Source organism: Dysidea avara, chromosome 7, assembly GCF_963678975.1.
Source record: "Dysidea avara chromosome 7, odDysAvar1.4, whole genome shotgun sequence".
NCBI lineage: Eukaryota > Metazoa > Porifera > Demospongiae > Dictyoceratida > Dysideidae > Dysidea > Dysidea avara.
The window spans coordinates 28,092,617-28,108,713 of record NC_089278.1 but is presented as its reverse complement, the minus strand read 5'-3'; the positions used below and the strand labels follow the sequence as shown (position 1 = coordinate 28,108,713).

General features: G+C 37.7%; 3 protein-coding genes and 1 long non-coding RNA gene across 9 annotated transcripts in view; all 4 read left to right on the top strand.

Annotated features, from left to right (window-relative positions):
* Positions 1 to 353: 353 nt before the first annotated feature.
* Positions 354 to 6,105, top strand: LOC136260518 (sugar phosphate exchanger 3-like). The gene is made up of 13 exons (XM_066054282.1): positions 354 to 427; positions 866 to 925; positions 1,719 to 1,750; positions 2,001 to 2,052; positions 2,101 to 2,179; positions 2,349 to 2,415; positions 3,125 to 3,191; positions 3,251 to 3,280; positions 4,479 to 4,563; positions 4,613 to 4,672; positions 5,211 to 5,374; positions 5,494 to 5,569; positions 5,755 to 6,105. Exons 4-13 carry the CDS (start codon positions 2,032 to 2,034, stop codon positions 5,850 to 5,852), a joined length of 747 nt encoding a protein of 248 aa, XP_065910354.1. The 5' UTR covers positions 354 to 427; positions 866 to 925; positions 1,719 to 1,750; positions 2,001 to 2,031; the 3' UTR covers positions 5,853 to 6,105.
* A 457-nt stretch (positions 6,106 to 6,562) lies between these two features.
* LOC136260515 (sugar phosphate exchanger 3-like) lies at positions 6,563 to 10,640 on the top strand. 2 transcript variants are annotated; one of them, XM_066054279.1, is made up of 8 exons: positions 6,563 to 6,882; positions 7,112 to 7,187; positions 7,244 to 7,291; positions 7,956 to 8,020; positions 8,185 to 8,271; positions 8,318 to 8,386; positions 8,445 to 8,483; positions 10,455 to 10,640. In XM_066054279.1, exons 1-7 carry the CDS (start codon positions 6,835 to 6,837, stop codon positions 8,460 to 8,462), a joined length of 411 nt encoding a protein of 136 aa, XP_065910351.1. In that variant the 5' UTR covers positions 6,563 to 6,834; the 3' UTR covers positions 8,463 to 8,483; positions 10,455 to 10,640. The 2 variants fall into 2 exon arrangements, with proteins under 2 accessions (XP_065910351.1, XP_065910350.1); XM_066054278.1 differs by having other exon boundaries at positions 6,574 to 6,882; positions 8,434 to 8,483.
* Positions 8,500 to 10,448, top strand: LOC136260522 (uncharacterized). Its single transcript, XR_010703580.1, has 3 exons — positions 8,500 to 8,730; positions 8,779 to 8,821; positions 8,877 to 10,448. It is a non-coding gene; the product is annotated as an uncharacterized lncRNA (long non-coding RNA).
* Positions 10,641 to 12,825: 2,185 nt separating the features above from the next.
* LOC136260514 (uncharacterized) overlaps positions 12,826 to 16,097 on the top strand; it is a 78,475-nt gene continuing 75,203 nt past the window's right edge. For all 5 annotated transcript variants that reach the window (XM_066054277.1, XM_066054276.1, XM_066054275.1 and 2 more), the window contains exon 1: positions 12,826 to 12,947. In XM_066054277.1, coding sequence (XP_065910349.1) covers positions 12,933 to 12,947 — 15 coding nt within the window. In that variant the 5' untranslated portion in view covers positions 12,826 to 12,932. The remainder of the gene's footprint in view (positions 12,948 to 16,097) is intronic.

The following is a 16,097-nucleotide window of genomic DNA, read 5'->3' as shown; positions in this document are numbered from 1 at the left end:
CTGTACACCGCAATACAGCTTCTATAGTTTCGGATTAATCTTGATGAGGCAATGGATCAGTTTGTGGACTATAAAGATAGTAGATAAAAATAATGTCAAGCTGGATCAAGCCGCTTATAGCTCCACTGACTTTGCTATAGCTAGTTGATTCCATATATCTAGTTGTATGTCATAGAGAGCTCAAAGTGCCTTACTGTGATCTACTTAATGAATGTGAATTAATTTTCATGTACTGTATTATCCTAACACAATTTAGTTATACACTATTTCATGCTACTTGTAAGACATTCAGTAATGTGAAGAGATGAATGGACACCTTCCAACCATTGCAGATATGATGCACCAGAGTTGACCTGTATTACTACATAACTTTCATCATTTATGTACTCTTCAGGTTTGGGATGACCACAATTTCTTTCCTAATGAGGTATGTCAGCTAAATACACACCTATGTATGTATGTGAAGTGTATAGGTGTGTGTGTGTGCATGCGTACATGTGTGCGTGCGTGTGTGTGTTATTATGATTAAAGTACTTGGTAAATAAAGGCAGAGCCTGTATACCAGAAGGCCTTACAAAGGCCTAAGATGTGTGTGTTGTAATCATGGATGCTGCTTGAGTGGTATATTGTGTACACATGTGTTTGTGAGTGTTTTATTGAATGTTAAGATACTACTTATAATGTACTATACTAATTGTAATGTACTAATGCAATAGTCACCATACACACACACACACACACACACACAAACACGTTCACACTGTATTGCACACAGAAAGCAAAGAAAACAAAAGTCTTCTTCATTGTATTGTAATTTATTGTAATCTATAGTGGTTATGTAGATGTTGTTTGCTTACTACACTAGGATAAAACTGAGATTTACCTTGGAAACCTGGATACCACCTTTTTATTCTGCTATGCAGTAGTGAGTTGATCTTTTGTAATCTTTACGTGTGTACTGTAATCTAGTGCTAGGGCTGAAACATGTACTGTCATGAATATTCAAGTACACTCTAGTGTTATCAAGTACTAGCTACTTGTAGTCATACCTATGTGTTGTGTTTTATACCACAATCTAAGCAGTTTGTAATTTCCCGATAAACAATATTAAGCTGCCACCAATCAAACTCTCATGGTCTCATTTCATGATGACTAATACATCTTGTGAGCTGGGTCATGTGATCTTAATGAGTATACTCAAGTTCCAAATTCCAAATATTTGCAGTGTTTGTTTCAGCCCCATGTATACATTGTTAGATAATATACATACTTAGTTTTCCATATTTGTTGAGCTTTTTGTTACTAGAATTTGCACTATGTATGTTAAGCAGGAACCATTGTCCCATGATCAACTTTTTGATCTCACTTCACCATGGGCCGCTAGCGTTCCAAAGTCCAATTTGTATTTATAACTATTTGTCAGTATACAAGCACACCATAATGTAGTAACTTGTTTGTGTTTACTGCTAAAGCTAGAGGTTTGTTAATATAGAGATATAGCTAGAAGACATCAGCTTGTTCTGTGATATGATTTAGTATGCAAAGGTTTGAGACAAGATACACTGTATATGTGTAATGTATATTACACAACTCAACCACCTTAAGAAACTGCAGTACAGATAGAACCTGTATGTATGTGTACACAAGCTAAATAATAATGATGATGATGTAAAGAATAATTACATATCTCTGTTTATCAACATGGTCTATGTTTATAGGGACTGTACATCAGTGGCTTCTTAGGTGACAGGTACGTATATTTGTATGCAAGAGGTACTCTGTTTTCAGGGATCCCCTCCTACAAGCAAATCTCAATTATTTGTTTTGCTTGAGGTGAACCAAATCTAATGTATAGTGCTCTCAAAGTCAACAAGTGTCTTGTGTATATGAAGACACAATTTGACTTGGTGCAATCCAACTACGTAATACTATTGTTATTAGATTGTTTATTTATTCTGCCTGTGCTTGTCAACTAAATAAATGATTGTGTATATTTGTAGGTATAATTTACGCTATGTGCTGTGTAGTGGAATGATGCTCTCAGCAATAATGGTTAGCTTTACAGTTTGATATCTCATTGTAATGTCATCCTATCACAAGGTGTTCACATTTGGATGTGTTGGCAAGTGGGTAGGTGTATACTCTGTCTACTACTATGGTGTATTGTGGGGACTGAATGGTACGTGAGTATGTAATGCTTATTAGAGTATTTGTAGTGGCTGTATAATGTGTATGTACTACTTGTAGTCTTAAAATACTTGCTATTGTTTTTTTGTTTTTTTGGTAGAGTTGATTACTTACATTAACATTATATGAATATAGTTAATTTAATAATGTCCTCCTAACAGGATTATTGCAATCTGCTGGTTGGCCAAGTACTGTAGCCATCATGGGAAACTGGTTTGGTAAAGGAAGGTGTGTACACTTGTGCTCTCTTTTGTGTATTTGCATAATTATGTAAAGGTGTTTTACAAGATGTTTATAAAATGGTACGGTAGTACTGTTTAGTAGGGTTACCCCTAAAATGAATTGTGCCTCCAAAATGCTGCCATTCAAAAAAAAAAAAAAAAAAAAAAGAACAACAACAACAACAACTTTTAAGAAGACTCTTAGCATCAATTCTAGTGTTAGAAACAAAGCAACACTTTAAGAAGGCCTAATATTGATTTTAAAAAATCACTGCCTTGTTTGTTACAGCCAAAGGCTAGAGATCAAACCAATCAGTGTACAGCTACAATTTCATGCCACAATAACAAATTCACATGTGGCATGTGCCTTTTGTAGTTCCAACGAGTGTCTGAGTCGTAACTTCCATATCAACATTTTCCTTAGAGTAATTAATGTATGTAGATACCACAATACTACGTATTTGAAGTGCTTGCAGTACTATAAGAGGGATTAGATACCTGTAGCAGTACTTATAAAATGTTCATCGTTATCATAAATTGTCGAGATAAGAGATACAGTGAGGGGAGTTTATGTATAACAACAGGACTAATTCATATTTGCTTCCTCTCAGTTACATCTCAGATTACAGTCACACTAGACTAGAGTATTTGTCCCTAATGTGTGTTTTATACATTTTGTTATGTCTTGTTTGTTTCCCATACTGTACATCACATAGTCATGGAGTAATATTTGGAGTGTGGAGTGCTAATGCATCAGTTGGTAACATCATCGGTGCCTTCTTGGTGAGATACAGTTCTAGTCATGTCCACCATGTAACACTGTATGTGTTGTGATGATATAGGCTGCCTCTGTACTCCATTATGGATACCAGGTTGAGATAAGTGTAGAAAGTGCATATACGTACGGTATGTGTGTGTATGCTTAAGTGTGTGCGTGCATGTATGCTTGTGTGTATACACACCCACATATGTGTGTATGTGTGTGTGTGTGTGTGTGCGTGTGTGTGTGTGTGTGTGTGCACGTGTTTGTGATTATATTACTGTAATTTGAGTATGAGGAATTTATCAGTCCTATAATGATGTTGGAGGGATACATTATTTATGTAAATGCATTTCCGTGTGCATATACTACGTATATATATGACCAGCCAAGTAATAACAGGCCGTTTTTCATATTCCTCAAATTCCATTTTATTGCTCCTCTGTTCTCTACATGTAGTAACAAGAAGTGGGCAGCCAAAGTTTCAGTCTTTTATGATAAAAAAATTATGCACATTTTGATCATTGAAGCAAACCTCAAGACATTAAAACCTATACACCATTGGATTTGCCTGTTCATGGAGAGCAAGAAATTCTTTTTTAGTGTTCGTACATTAAAAGATACATGAGTTATGGGTGCTACAGAGTTTTCCATCATCATTTCTTTGTTGGAATGGTCTTCTTCTTTCTCCACATGAAGGAGTACAAGGACAGTACCATACCTTGATAGATTTGCCAGTTCATGGTGAACAGGTTAAGCCAAGTCCCGTCTTTGTAGCTGTTTGTTTCAGTTGTGAGTTATGATCAATTATTTAAACGTCTGTAAATTATTTGCTGTAAAAATCAAAATTATTGCTGTTCCAACTACCTAGCGCTATAACTCCAAGACTGTTCATCATAAAAGCTGAAACTTTGGCTAACCACTCCTTTGTTACTAAAGATACCGGAGAAATATTAGAATGAGATTCAAGGAATGTACGAAAATGGCTAAATACGATATATTAATAAGACATATCCAATAATATCTATAACTAGTTGTGTTTTCCATTGCTATCTATCATTGGCTCTCATCCCGTTGTCAAGTGATGTTACCTATATCCATGGCTTTCACCCTAAAGTGGACTCTAGTGCTACACAGCATATGTAGTGGGAAATCTCAAAATGTACTTTGTGCCATTTGTAACATGTTTGCTGTACTTTTAAGAGCAATTAAATGATTAATGTATTAGTAACTGTGTATTAATTGGTTGATGGTTCAATACACGCATCACATAGAGTACAAGTGTTCTTAATTCTTTTTTTATATTCTAGTATGCCTTTCTGGTGACAAGTGTTCCATTGTTTCTGGCCGGAATTGTGATGTTCTTCACTATTGTTGAGCATCCAAAATGTGTTGGTGGGTGTGGCTCAATGTGATTTCTAGCCCCTTCTCACTTCTCCTGCAGGACTATCATCACCTGATGGAAAGGATGATCTGACAATTAATGTCAAGGCTAATCTAGTTGGTGAGTTGTACTGTATGTTGTTCATAGACACAATCACAGGCTAGTAGCTGCAATTGCATGCATTAACATCACATGATTTTTCTTGTTGTATATACTGTGATATAGGCCATTGAAGGGGGAGGGGAGCTTAGGGTCTGAAGTGCTATTAAATGTGGGAAGAGAAAAGGGGGTGTGCATTCTTAATCATAATGAAATTTGTCCTCCAGTATCAAACTGGTAAAGTAGTAGGGTACATACTGTATTGGAGTGTATTAAAGAGGATTGATTGAACAGTCAAATAGTCTGATAGGAAATTTGTAATGTAGAATTGCGTACATCTCAAAACACAAAACAGTCTCAGGATCAACCCTAAAGTCTCTACAATTTTACCACATTGCAAGTACTGCAACTTCTTTGATGCTTTCTAAAAGGACCCATGCTAGAAATTATGTTGTGTAGATAAATGGATCTTCAGATTGAAATGCTTCGTACATTTACAAATTTGTATAATTGGAAGTGATTATGTAACATCCTGACCACATTGTACATATTATGTCAGATTATAATGATCAACGTGAAGTCACCCCATTACTGAAGCCTACCAGTGATCCTGATATCCCCACATCACCAGATCACTCTATGATGGTATACTCCACTAAACAACAGACACAAAACAGAGTAGTGCATTTCTTTAAAGCATTTTGTATACCTGGAGTTGCCGTGGTGAGACATAGTTGTAGTATTATGTACACCACCTCTGTGTTGTGTACTATTTTGTATTTACAGTGTAGCATTTGAATTAATAACTATAGCTGTAAACTATTGTGTTCTTGTTGTTGTAGTATGCTTTATCTTATGCTTGTCTCAAGCTTGTCAACTACTCATTCTTCTTTTGGTTACCGTATTATCTTAATAAAGGTGATTGTGTTTGTGTGTGTGTGTGTGTGTGTGTGTGTGTGTGTGGGTGCGTGCGTGCGTGCGTGCGTGCGTGCGTGCGTGCGTGTGTGTGTGGTTTCTCTTCTACACACAAGATTCTATTGTACAATTATTGCACATGTTACTACATAGTTTGCTACCTGATAATCATTGTATGTATGTATTAGCCTACCCATCATGGGCCACTCCAACTGAGGCTGCACTTCTATCAACACTGTATGATGTGGGTGGAATAATAGGTGTGTATATGTGTAGCTGGTATTAACAAAGAACTGAGCTGAAAGCAATTTCACGTATAACTCACATCTATCCTAGATGATCAATGAGCTCTGCCCTTTTGCAGTGCCATGACATTACCATGAAAGGGTCTCTTGCTCTTCTAGATTTCCTCTCACAATTTAAAGTCTCTCCAACTAGGGGATTCCGTATATCCTTGTAGAAGTGAAAGTGCTGGTCATTGCATTGTATACACCTGTAAAATTATGTACTTTATGGTACAATGTTGAAACTCTACTCTGTCATGTATATGCTTTGGATGAGTGTTATCAGTAGGGCTATTATCTGTTGAAACAGTTTCATAAAAGTAATTTGTGACCGGATTTCATATAACCAGGCTTCCACACACACAAAATCAAACTTACGTATTTACCAGAAATGGATTGCTGGTCTAACACACTATCATATTCCACACTGTACTTCCTTCAGGACTGGCAAGTCTGGTTTCTGTAGCAGCTTTCTTCCAACCCTGTCAAAGCCACGAGTGGGAGATTGGTGCCATTAAATGGCCATGGCTTTGTGATAATGGTGTGTGGTGAGTTGGGACTTCACAGAGAGCTCGCCAATAGTGTTCTCAGTCAATTTGGAGAGATTTGAGGGCCATGAAGGGCCCAACGTGGCCTCTGGATTTCATTTGTCTTCTTACTTCATTTTATACCCCTATATTAAGCTCACCCACCACCCCCCACCCTCCCACCCTATTACTACCACCTGTGATATTATTACCTGCTCGAAAAAAGCTGACCAAAACAGGGCAAATTTTGGGTATCAGAAATTTATATACCTACTCAGTGATAGCTAGTAGACAGATGAATAATTGGTACAAATTTTGTTTGCACAGCTGTAGGCACTGGGAAGTTATTACACAATGATTACCTAAAATCGCCATATCTCCTAACAAAGTTTTGTGCGTCGAAGCCTTGTTTTGTCAAAGTCAGTCACATTTTAACTTTTAAGTACCAGGATGAAACATGCATTGTATTATACATTTTAGTACTTACATCTTATTGAGGAACAAGGTTAGTTTTTACTCCTTCTCTGCAATTTTATATAAGCATATGTGCACTTGTGCCTACATGGACTTTGTAGAGATGCTGTAAATCTTCCCATTTACGATTTCAAGGGAGCATACAGTACAGTCACTCCTTATGAGCAGAATTTTTATGAGACTATAGCAATATATGTAAAGACTGTAGCATGCAAGTTGCTAATTGTTGTAATTATTTTTTTCTGTTATCATAACACCAGGATTTAGTTGGTAGGAGATGTCCCATTGTAGTAACTATGTTATTATCTGCGATGGGTTTCCTATTTGTCTACCAAGGTACAGTAAATAAATGGATAATTCATTACATGTTATTATGTAAGCTATTTGTTTAGCATATGGTGACACTCCAACTAAGAATGCTATTTTGATGGCTATAGCAGGTGTGTGTGTGTGTGTGTGTGTGTGTGTGTGTATGTGTTGTGTGTGCGCATGCATGTGTGTAGGTTACATGTGTATTGTGTGTGTATTATATGCATGCTTGTGTGTGACAGTGTGTGCATGTGTGTAATGTGTGAGTAAGTGAGGCAACATAACCAGAACCAGCTGTTAATTGAGAGTTGATGCCCGGTTATACCTAGCTGTTTTGTTGTTTCCTTGAGCAGACTCTCATTGCTCCAGTACACCTAACTGTTTAAATGGGGAACTGGCAACCTATTGTCAATTGGGGAAGGAAATGCCAACTGCTATGTGTCATACAGTGGGTGAAGGTCCAGGACTTTGGGTGCCTACCTGTGAAACATGCATGGTACGGCCCTCTGCAGGTTACCAGGAGAATTTGCCTTCGCTGACCTGAGCAGTGCGCGGGTGTCCCAGTGCTAGATGATTGACTGCTAGCACAGTAACTAAATGCTTTGATTTTATCTAGAATGTGTGTTTATTGTGTTTATTGTGCATGCTTGTGTATGTACTTTCTTTTGTGTGTATGACTGCATGTAGTCACTGTACATAAATGTACTTGTTGTTGCGTGGCATGTACATCATACCATATATAGTATGAGCGTACCTTAATTTGTTTCACCTCTTTGTGCTGCATAACATTTATAGGGGTGTTTGTTGGAGGACCTGCAAATTTGATCAGTTCAGCAATTTCTGCTGATCTGGGAAAGCAGGTAGATAACTACTTGTAGACTGAATTGTGTGTACTGTATAGCCAGGTAGCTTTTTGTTAGCTACTGGTATTGACTTTAACATTGGTCTGTGTTGATGTGAACATATGTATTGTATAGATGTTCCAGCCATTTTCATGTGTAATAGCTTTTGCATCTCTGTATAGCCGGCCCTTAAAGGAGACAGTGAGGCACTATCCACAGTAACTGGGATCATCGATGGTACTGGTAGTGTAGGAGCAGCCATTGGTCAGGTATGTTAATGTGATGATGAGATATGTCATGATCATATCACTATAGACAATTATTCCGATCATCAATATCAAGACTAATGGATGGGAATGGGTGTTTTATTTCTTAATGGGAATGGTAAGCTTCTTATTGTTCCAGTAAAGTGTTCAACATTCAATTCATAGCTGTTCTGTAGTGCATTATTCCTCAGTGAACTCTTCTACAGGGACATAAGGTATGTTTGTAGTGTGCACACAATAGTTTTATTGTGTTTGATAATCTGCGTAAAACAAACCACAATAATTATGGAGGGTAGACACTTATCTCCCCACTAATTTTTGTTCACAAAAGCAAGGCTCACTCCAGCTGCATAGCTAGCAGATATGGTCACAAAAACTACACGTTATTGGTGATTATGATGACCTAAATGCTGACAGTGAAGAATTACTCTTTGATGATCCTGAACCAAATTTGCCACTTGTGTAAGAGTGTCATTATTATAAACCAATTGTCTATCCACCTTGTTTCAGATGCAACTGTAGCACCAAATCTATTCAGCATGCAACAAAGAAAGTGAATTGCAGTATATTTTTTGTTATTGGCTAGTCACTTACCACCATTTTTGTAGTGCATCAATTCTGCAAATATTGTGCACAACTAGCTAGACAGCTCAGCCAAGCTTAATTCAAGATTCAAAGGTTCCAGCATTAACTGTATGGCTTTATTGCTGCCTTTAATAATGATTTTCAAATATAAAAATAGCAAAACAATTTTTTACCACTGTACCAGTAAATAGACTAGCCACACACTTACATGGTAGCAACTCTTGGCTCTAACATTAAGTTTAGAGTTTAGAGCCATCTGAGGGGTGAAGATGTAATGAGAATAGCTCGTTGTGTACATGCAAATATGCATCATGCCAACCATTTTGAGCCTTCACTTTGCTTGCTTATATTTAGTAACAACACAGCATTCCACCATGATTCAAATGCTCCCACCTATCCAAAGTTAATGTTTGGTCTCAAATATAAGCCCTATTCTTTTACATGCAGGCTGGGTCAAAAATACTGTGCATGGCCGGGAAGAAATAAAAGACCAGGCTTTTATATGAAGAACTGTGGTGGTACTATTTTCTGGCTATGCCCCACATAGCTATAGCTACGCACTAGCTTTTATCAGCGTTGTAAGTGGGTCAGTACTGTTGACGCGGTTGACCCACTGACCCGAATAGTAATCCAGATGGGACCCGAATCTGACCCACATGTGACCCAGTTTAATTAAAACCATAGTAATCTCACTCTAGTGGGATTAATGATGTATGTTAAAATAGAGGGTTGCCTCAAGAGCTAGGCTAAAAGTCCACAAGTTCCAAGTTTCATGATAGAGTTAGCCCTGCAATTTTTTTTTACAATATAGAAAGGATTGTCTGCAAGAAGTGAGTAGCTACGTATTATCAAGTGGGTCATATGTACTATCAAGTGGGTGTGGCTCCACGTTCGTATCATCAAGTGGATGTGGCTCCACATATGTATTATCAAGTGGGTATGGCTCCATGTAAGTCTACATGTAGCTACAGCAATTAAGAATTTCCAGAAGTTAGTTACCTACATTTCAAGTAGCAACACGGATCCGATGATGCCATGCATGCCCACAGAGAACAGCTTCAATAAGTGGGCGTGACTCTATATATCTCGCACAGACAGCAAAGCATATTCCTGAATGGTGGATGTGGCTCCACATAAGTTTGTTGAGCGTTTACAACTGCATTTCCACCAATACAATGGAGCTCATTAACTTATAGTCATATGTGATGTCATCCAGGTGAGACCCAGATATTCAGTGAAGTAGATAAGACCCACTTGACCCGGACAAATAGCGTGACCCAAATGACCAGGATAATCCAGATGACCCAGCTATACACACACTGTCATGAAAATATTGATATGAAACTTTACATGTGGTTTAACCATCAAAAAAGTTTATACATATTTGGTATAGGTTTTTTTCTGATTCAGCAGTTCTAGCTATGTGCAGTTGCAATCATTCACATATTGAACACATACTTAATTGTTTTACTGTAAATTGGCATGTGGCTGTGTAATATCACGTATGCATACACTAGCTTGATGGTCTTATTCATGCTGGGACATGCATACACATTAACTTCATTGTCAGTAGTCTTATGACTTGCTATACTTTACCACAGGTCTCTAGGTGGGGTGTTGTGTAACAGATTAAGAAGTTACTCTACAAGAAGTAAACACCAATAACATTTTAAAAATACGTATTCATTGTATGGATCTTAACTTATGCAAAACTGTATGTCTAAATGTAAAAGGAAACTTTGAATACAGATGTAGTTACAGGATACCACAGTATTTGGTTTACTGAATGATCATGTGGTGATGTGTATGTACAGTATACCTATGCTATATAGGGTAGAGATGGGACGGTAGATTTCCCCTCAAATTTCCCATTTTGTGTATACAGCATTGAATAATTGCTCGTCAAAATGCTCAGTTGTTTAGTTCATCATAATGCTATGTCTTTTTTTGTGCTGTACGGTACTTATTTTGGATGAATTTTAGATGAAAGTTTTTAGCCAAATAGTTACTAAAACCACAAAATAAACAGATCTTCATAGTTTTGTATGCCATCAGAATAATGTATTAATTGTACAGGGATTTTTTAAATCGAGTATAGCTATATAGCTAACAATATTTCATTCACGTTGTTCTGAGAGTATATATTTGAGGTTTATCATCATACAGTAACCAGTGTAGCTAGTCTTGAAGGAAAAGTGAGGCTTGCTGGTTTTTTGACTGAAGAAAAGTCATTGTAGCTAGCACTGAATTGCTGAGCCAGTGAGTGGAAATGGTATCTATTCCATCCCATGAAAACAAGGTGGTTCATCCATGCTCATAATTATTACCATCTTCGATTAAAAATAAGTGGCGGGCGGCACCAGACTTCGTTATGTCACGTGCGTACTACGTGATCATGTGACAGAATATTTACCATTAGATGGCTACAGTACACAGGGGGTGTCACTAAAAAGAGGAACGGGAAATTAGGAAATAGAGTATTTCTGTATAGTGCGTTTTCGTCGTATTTGCAGTATTGCTATGCTATTAACTGAGGGCGTCTCAAAAGCCGCCAGTGAAGGTGCGAGCTGGACACAAAGTCGAGTGCATGGTCGAACTCGAAACTTGATAAATGCATTATTTTTTTTTTTATTTTTTTTTTTTGCATTATTTGGCGTCTACACTACAGTCAGCCGCGGTGCGATCCTTCCAGGAGTGACAATGAGCAAGACTGATTGAAAGCAGCTCTTCAAGTGTTCTCACTAGCATTGGACTCTTTTCTTCTGGCATGTGATCTCATATTTGTGTAGCTACCTCCTGCTGTGATTATACTATAGTGTGGTTACTCCGGTTACCCAGTGTCACAACTCAAGTTCTCCTGTGACTGCATCAAAACAGCCTACTACCATGGCATTAGAGCAACTACTGGATCAAACAAGAATTCTTTTGTTTTGAAGTTTGGCACTATTCAGCATCAAGAAAATTATGAATTAAAGTATATGATAGTCACTAATGGCACATTATGCATGACCACATATGTAATATGATTATATGTACATGGATATGACGTTATATGCTACCTGGTAGTAGCTTGGGTAGTGATGGTGTCAAGACACCAATGTACTACCAGTATATGTTCAGCTCCCTATGCTACTGGTGCTATCTATCATAACTGTATGGTGGACTAGCCGGGGTAACTTATACTGTTTACACCTTGCAATGCTGGTAGTAGCTATATATAGTACATGTGATCATGATAGCCGAGTGTAAGAGATTCCTTTGGCATTCTACCACTACTTCACTGACCATTACATCTGATAGTTACAACATTATAATACAACATACCAGTAGTGACAGGATTAATTATTGATTTAACCTCACAGTAATCAGTTCTTCCTTACCAGAGTGAACAAGTAGCTACATACACAGTACACTGAAAAACCAACAAAGGAATATGTAGCTAGCTATACAATTACAAATACAAAGAAAAACAAGACTGCATGCACATAACAAGCTGATTACAGGAGAACTTGTGATCCTGGGTAGAGTAATCACACAATAATAATCACAGCAGGAGGTACACAAATATGAGATCACATGACAGAAGAATGAGGCTGAGTTTGCACAATGCTGTACTGAGAACACTTGAAAGCTGCTTTCAATCAGTCTTACTCATTGCCAGTCAGTCTAACACTACCTAACTAACTACTAGCAAACACTAGAATGCCAAACAATGGATTGAAATACTAAGTTTTGACCATGTACTTGGCTATATGTCCAGCTTGCACCATCACTGACTCCCTCACTTGCTAGCAATATCGCTGATACGACAAAAATCCACTATAGAGAAATACTCCGTTTCCCATTTCCTATTTCCCGTTTCCTAATTTCCCATTCCTCCTTTTAGTAACACCCCTACACGGGTTCTTGCTCGTCGACAAAATTTAAAGCGGAAGTTACGTGTGGTAATTATAGTTTGAAGTTCAAAAATAAATCGATTTGATTGGTCGAAATCCTATGCACGTGATTTCACTTGTTTTTGTTGTCGCGCAAGAACTATGTATTAGAAGTTGTGTACTTACTTCACTTCTACTTCTGGCATGTCGAACTTGCAAGTAAGTGAAGGTTTTATGCGTCATATCCTAGATTGTGTTAATAATGGTTATAATCTCGCGCGAGCGTTTGTGATGCTAGTCGGATCATACATGTAAAGGTAGCGAGCGTAGTCTCCCCCGAAGACTACATGACAACAAGGTCTAGAGTGCACCAGAATTTGTATTTGTAAGGGTTTGCACCTGTAGATCCAGGGGCGGCTCCAGAGGGTTTTCTGAGGCCCAGAAACCGGTATTTAATATAGACGTACGCGTGTTTAACGATTGATTGATTATTAACTCACAACAATCGGTAGTCTGGCGCCGCCTTCGCAAAAAGTAAGGTTCTGGTAAAATACAGATACTAAATCATTTCTACCGCCCAGATTCGGCGGTAGCCAATTAATGCGTGCCAATGACGTTCACACAGTAATCACCTTGGCAACGCAATGCTTTTGTTCAAACTGAAGTGTAATCATCTGACGTAACAAGCAGTTACATGTGCTGTACCAATTGAATTCCTTTTGAAATGATTTGGTATTTGTATTTCACCAGAACCTTACTATTTGTGAAGGGGCGAGCGGCACTAGACCAAGCAATCAGCTGTAGCCGTTCCTCCTTGTCGAAGAGGTGTGGTCATAAAAATGCGACGCACGTACAAATTGCCAGCCATTTTTGTAGGGCAAAAGAAATGTGATGTCAACTTGAACTTATCAATCAAGCAATGATAAAAATAGATAGTTTGAGGTAGGGCTGAGCGATATTATCGTTTTAACGATATATCGCGATATTTTGAAAGTATCGATATCGCAATATTTTGTTATTAACTATCGTGATACCATTCCTATACATTTACTGTCATTAAAAATCCATTTGTTATGCAGTACTTAGCTAAGAATCCTTGTAAGTGATAAAGCCTACCCACTTTCTTATCCCTGTAGAAAGGTGTGAACACCATAACATAACCTCAAAGCATGTGTTACAATAACTGTTACTGTAAACAAGGATGATAATGGTTAGTTTGGTAAAGGCTTCCTGCAGGAATGCTGAGCTATACACTATGTAGATTGACTTATGTGTAAGTATCGTGAACTATTCAGTATCGTGAACTATTCAGTATCGTGAATAGTGGCTTTAGTATCTATCATGATACTAAAATAGCAGTATCGCTCAGCCCTAGTTTGAGGACTAAACCATTAATATATCCAGGGATGGTAAAATAAGTTCCTTTCAGATGCTAAAGTAAGTTTTTAGGAGGTAATTTAATTTTTACATTCATAAACCAGCTGTACAGAAAAATCACCCCATTATTCTTTTTCAGGTATTGAATGACTAATATTTTGGGTAGTGATTACTTGATGCAGTATTATGGTACGCAGAAGCACTTCAAAAATATTTGCTTTACATTGATTTTCCTGATATTGACCCTACAAATGCCAGTGTTCCATCAGTGCATAAATATAGCTAGATTATGTCATCGTACAACCTTTTGTCTGTCACTGCTTTTTACACTATAACATCTTTAAATAAATAAAATGGGTGTGGCTCCATGTATGACTAGCTACAGACAGTGCTGCACATCTAAATAAGTGGGTGTGGCCCACAAAAGATGATGGGACTTTCCACATTGTTTAGCAAAGCAGGTGAAACTTTTGTTGTGGTTTTTGGCAAGACCGTGAAATCTGCAAAAATTTAGCCCATCAAAACTTCCCCCCATATGGTAACGTGTTACTGAAAATAGCAGAAAACTATTATTCTTGTAATTTAAGGTATCTGGTTTATTCTACCCTTAAATGGGTAGGAATATAATGCTGTGTTAATTTAATGTGTCAAATATGCCCATAAGGGTGATCTTCCAGGGCTCCCAGTAATTTTTTTGAGTGTACTGTCAAACTGCCTACAACATAGATTTTGTCCTGCCAAAACATAAAAATGTACTGGTACCCTAAAGATGTAGTCATGCCAAAAGAATGTAACTATGTAATAAAATGTGACCGGATTTACAAAAAGGGGTCTTCCACACACATCCAATTTACCAATTTTAACAACTCATAACTTCAGATTGGGAAAGGCTTTTGACTTGAGATTTAGTCAGTAGTGAGTACCAACATAGCTTGGTGGATGGAGAAAATTTCAGGTTAATGTGTTACTTGCTTGCTAATGTATGGTCCTCCACGTTTATAGAATTGGATGTGTGTGGAAGACCCCTTTTTGCAAATCCGGTCACAAATAATGTTACACACTATTTCATGGCTCCCATTAAGATGGTGCTAAAGTAATAACGCACATTTTTAACAACAATCTACTGTGTCTCAATTTTAAGACATAGCGAAAGCTATTAATTAATTTTGCATGCAAATAAACTATACATATAGGAATCTATCATTTGTAGACCGTCTAACCAGTTTTGGTTTTAATACATTTCGCACATTCATAACAAGTAGGCTGGTGTTCAAAAACTCTCTGTGTTGACTAGGTAAAGCTTGTGGCCACAAACCACAAACAAACAGTTTAAAATACTGCTGCCTTTGTAAGGCTGCTCTCCAGCAGTAGTGTATATAGCTGTTTAACTAGAGACAGGACAGCTAAAGGAGGATATGACTACAAGGGTGATGGGATTATGGGCCTCTTGTGGTGCTCGAAATGGATTAGGAAAGGAACCTGTGAGCCTGATTGGAATGCCCGGACAAGCTTGTGATGAAAGTCTTGTCTAACATGTAAGCATGTCCTGATAGTGATTTCAGGCTTGAATAGTTCCTGTAAACTACTGACAGACATTTTGGGGATAACCCAGCCACATAGGATGTGCTAGCCATGGCACATCAGTTTTATCCCCAAACTATATGAGAGCACCGTGCCCATTAGACCATTACCCACCAAAGCAAATGATCAGTTAACCCCGGCTAGAAAATATAAAGAAAAGAAAACTATACCACACGAGAGGAATGAGAGATCACTTATCTGCTTATTTATCCCCAGTTACCAGGGGGTAAGTTGAGATATTACCATGACTAGTATATAGAAACAATACAAGATGGCAGCATGTGTACAGGTGAATATTAGAAGTTGTCAATGCTGTTTAGAATGAACATCCGGAGAGTACTGGAGAGACTTGAGCCAATGCTTTTGGATGAATCTTGATGTACAGAAGATATGCAGAGCTTTTCCATCTGC

Excerpts from the sequence above, each read along its gene's own strand:
- LOC136260515 (XM_066054278.1), top strand. The coding sequence starts at position 6,835 with ATGCATTGTATTATACATTTTAGTACTTACATCTTATTGAGGAACAAG. Across the intron at positions 7,292-7,955 it reads TATTTTGATGGCTATAGCAG|GGGTGTTTGTTGGAGGACCT; the intron begins GTGTGTGTGTGT and ends TAACATTTATAG. Across the intron at positions 8,484-10,454 it reads CTCTTCTACAGGGACATAAG|GTCTCTAGGTGGGGTGTTGT; the intron begins GTATGTTTGTAG and ends ACTTTACCACAG.
- LOC136260518 (XM_066054282.1), top strand. The coding sequence starts at position 2,032 with ATGATGCTCTCAGCAATAATG. Across the intron at positions 2,416-3,124 it reads AACTGGTTTGGTAAAGGAAG|TCATGGAGTAATATTTGGAG; the intron begins GTGTGTACACTT and ends TACATCACATAG. Across the intron at positions 4,564-4,612 it reads TGAGCATCCAAAATGTGTTG|GACTATCATCACCTGATGGA; the intron begins GTGGGTGTGGCT and ends CTTCTCCTGCAG.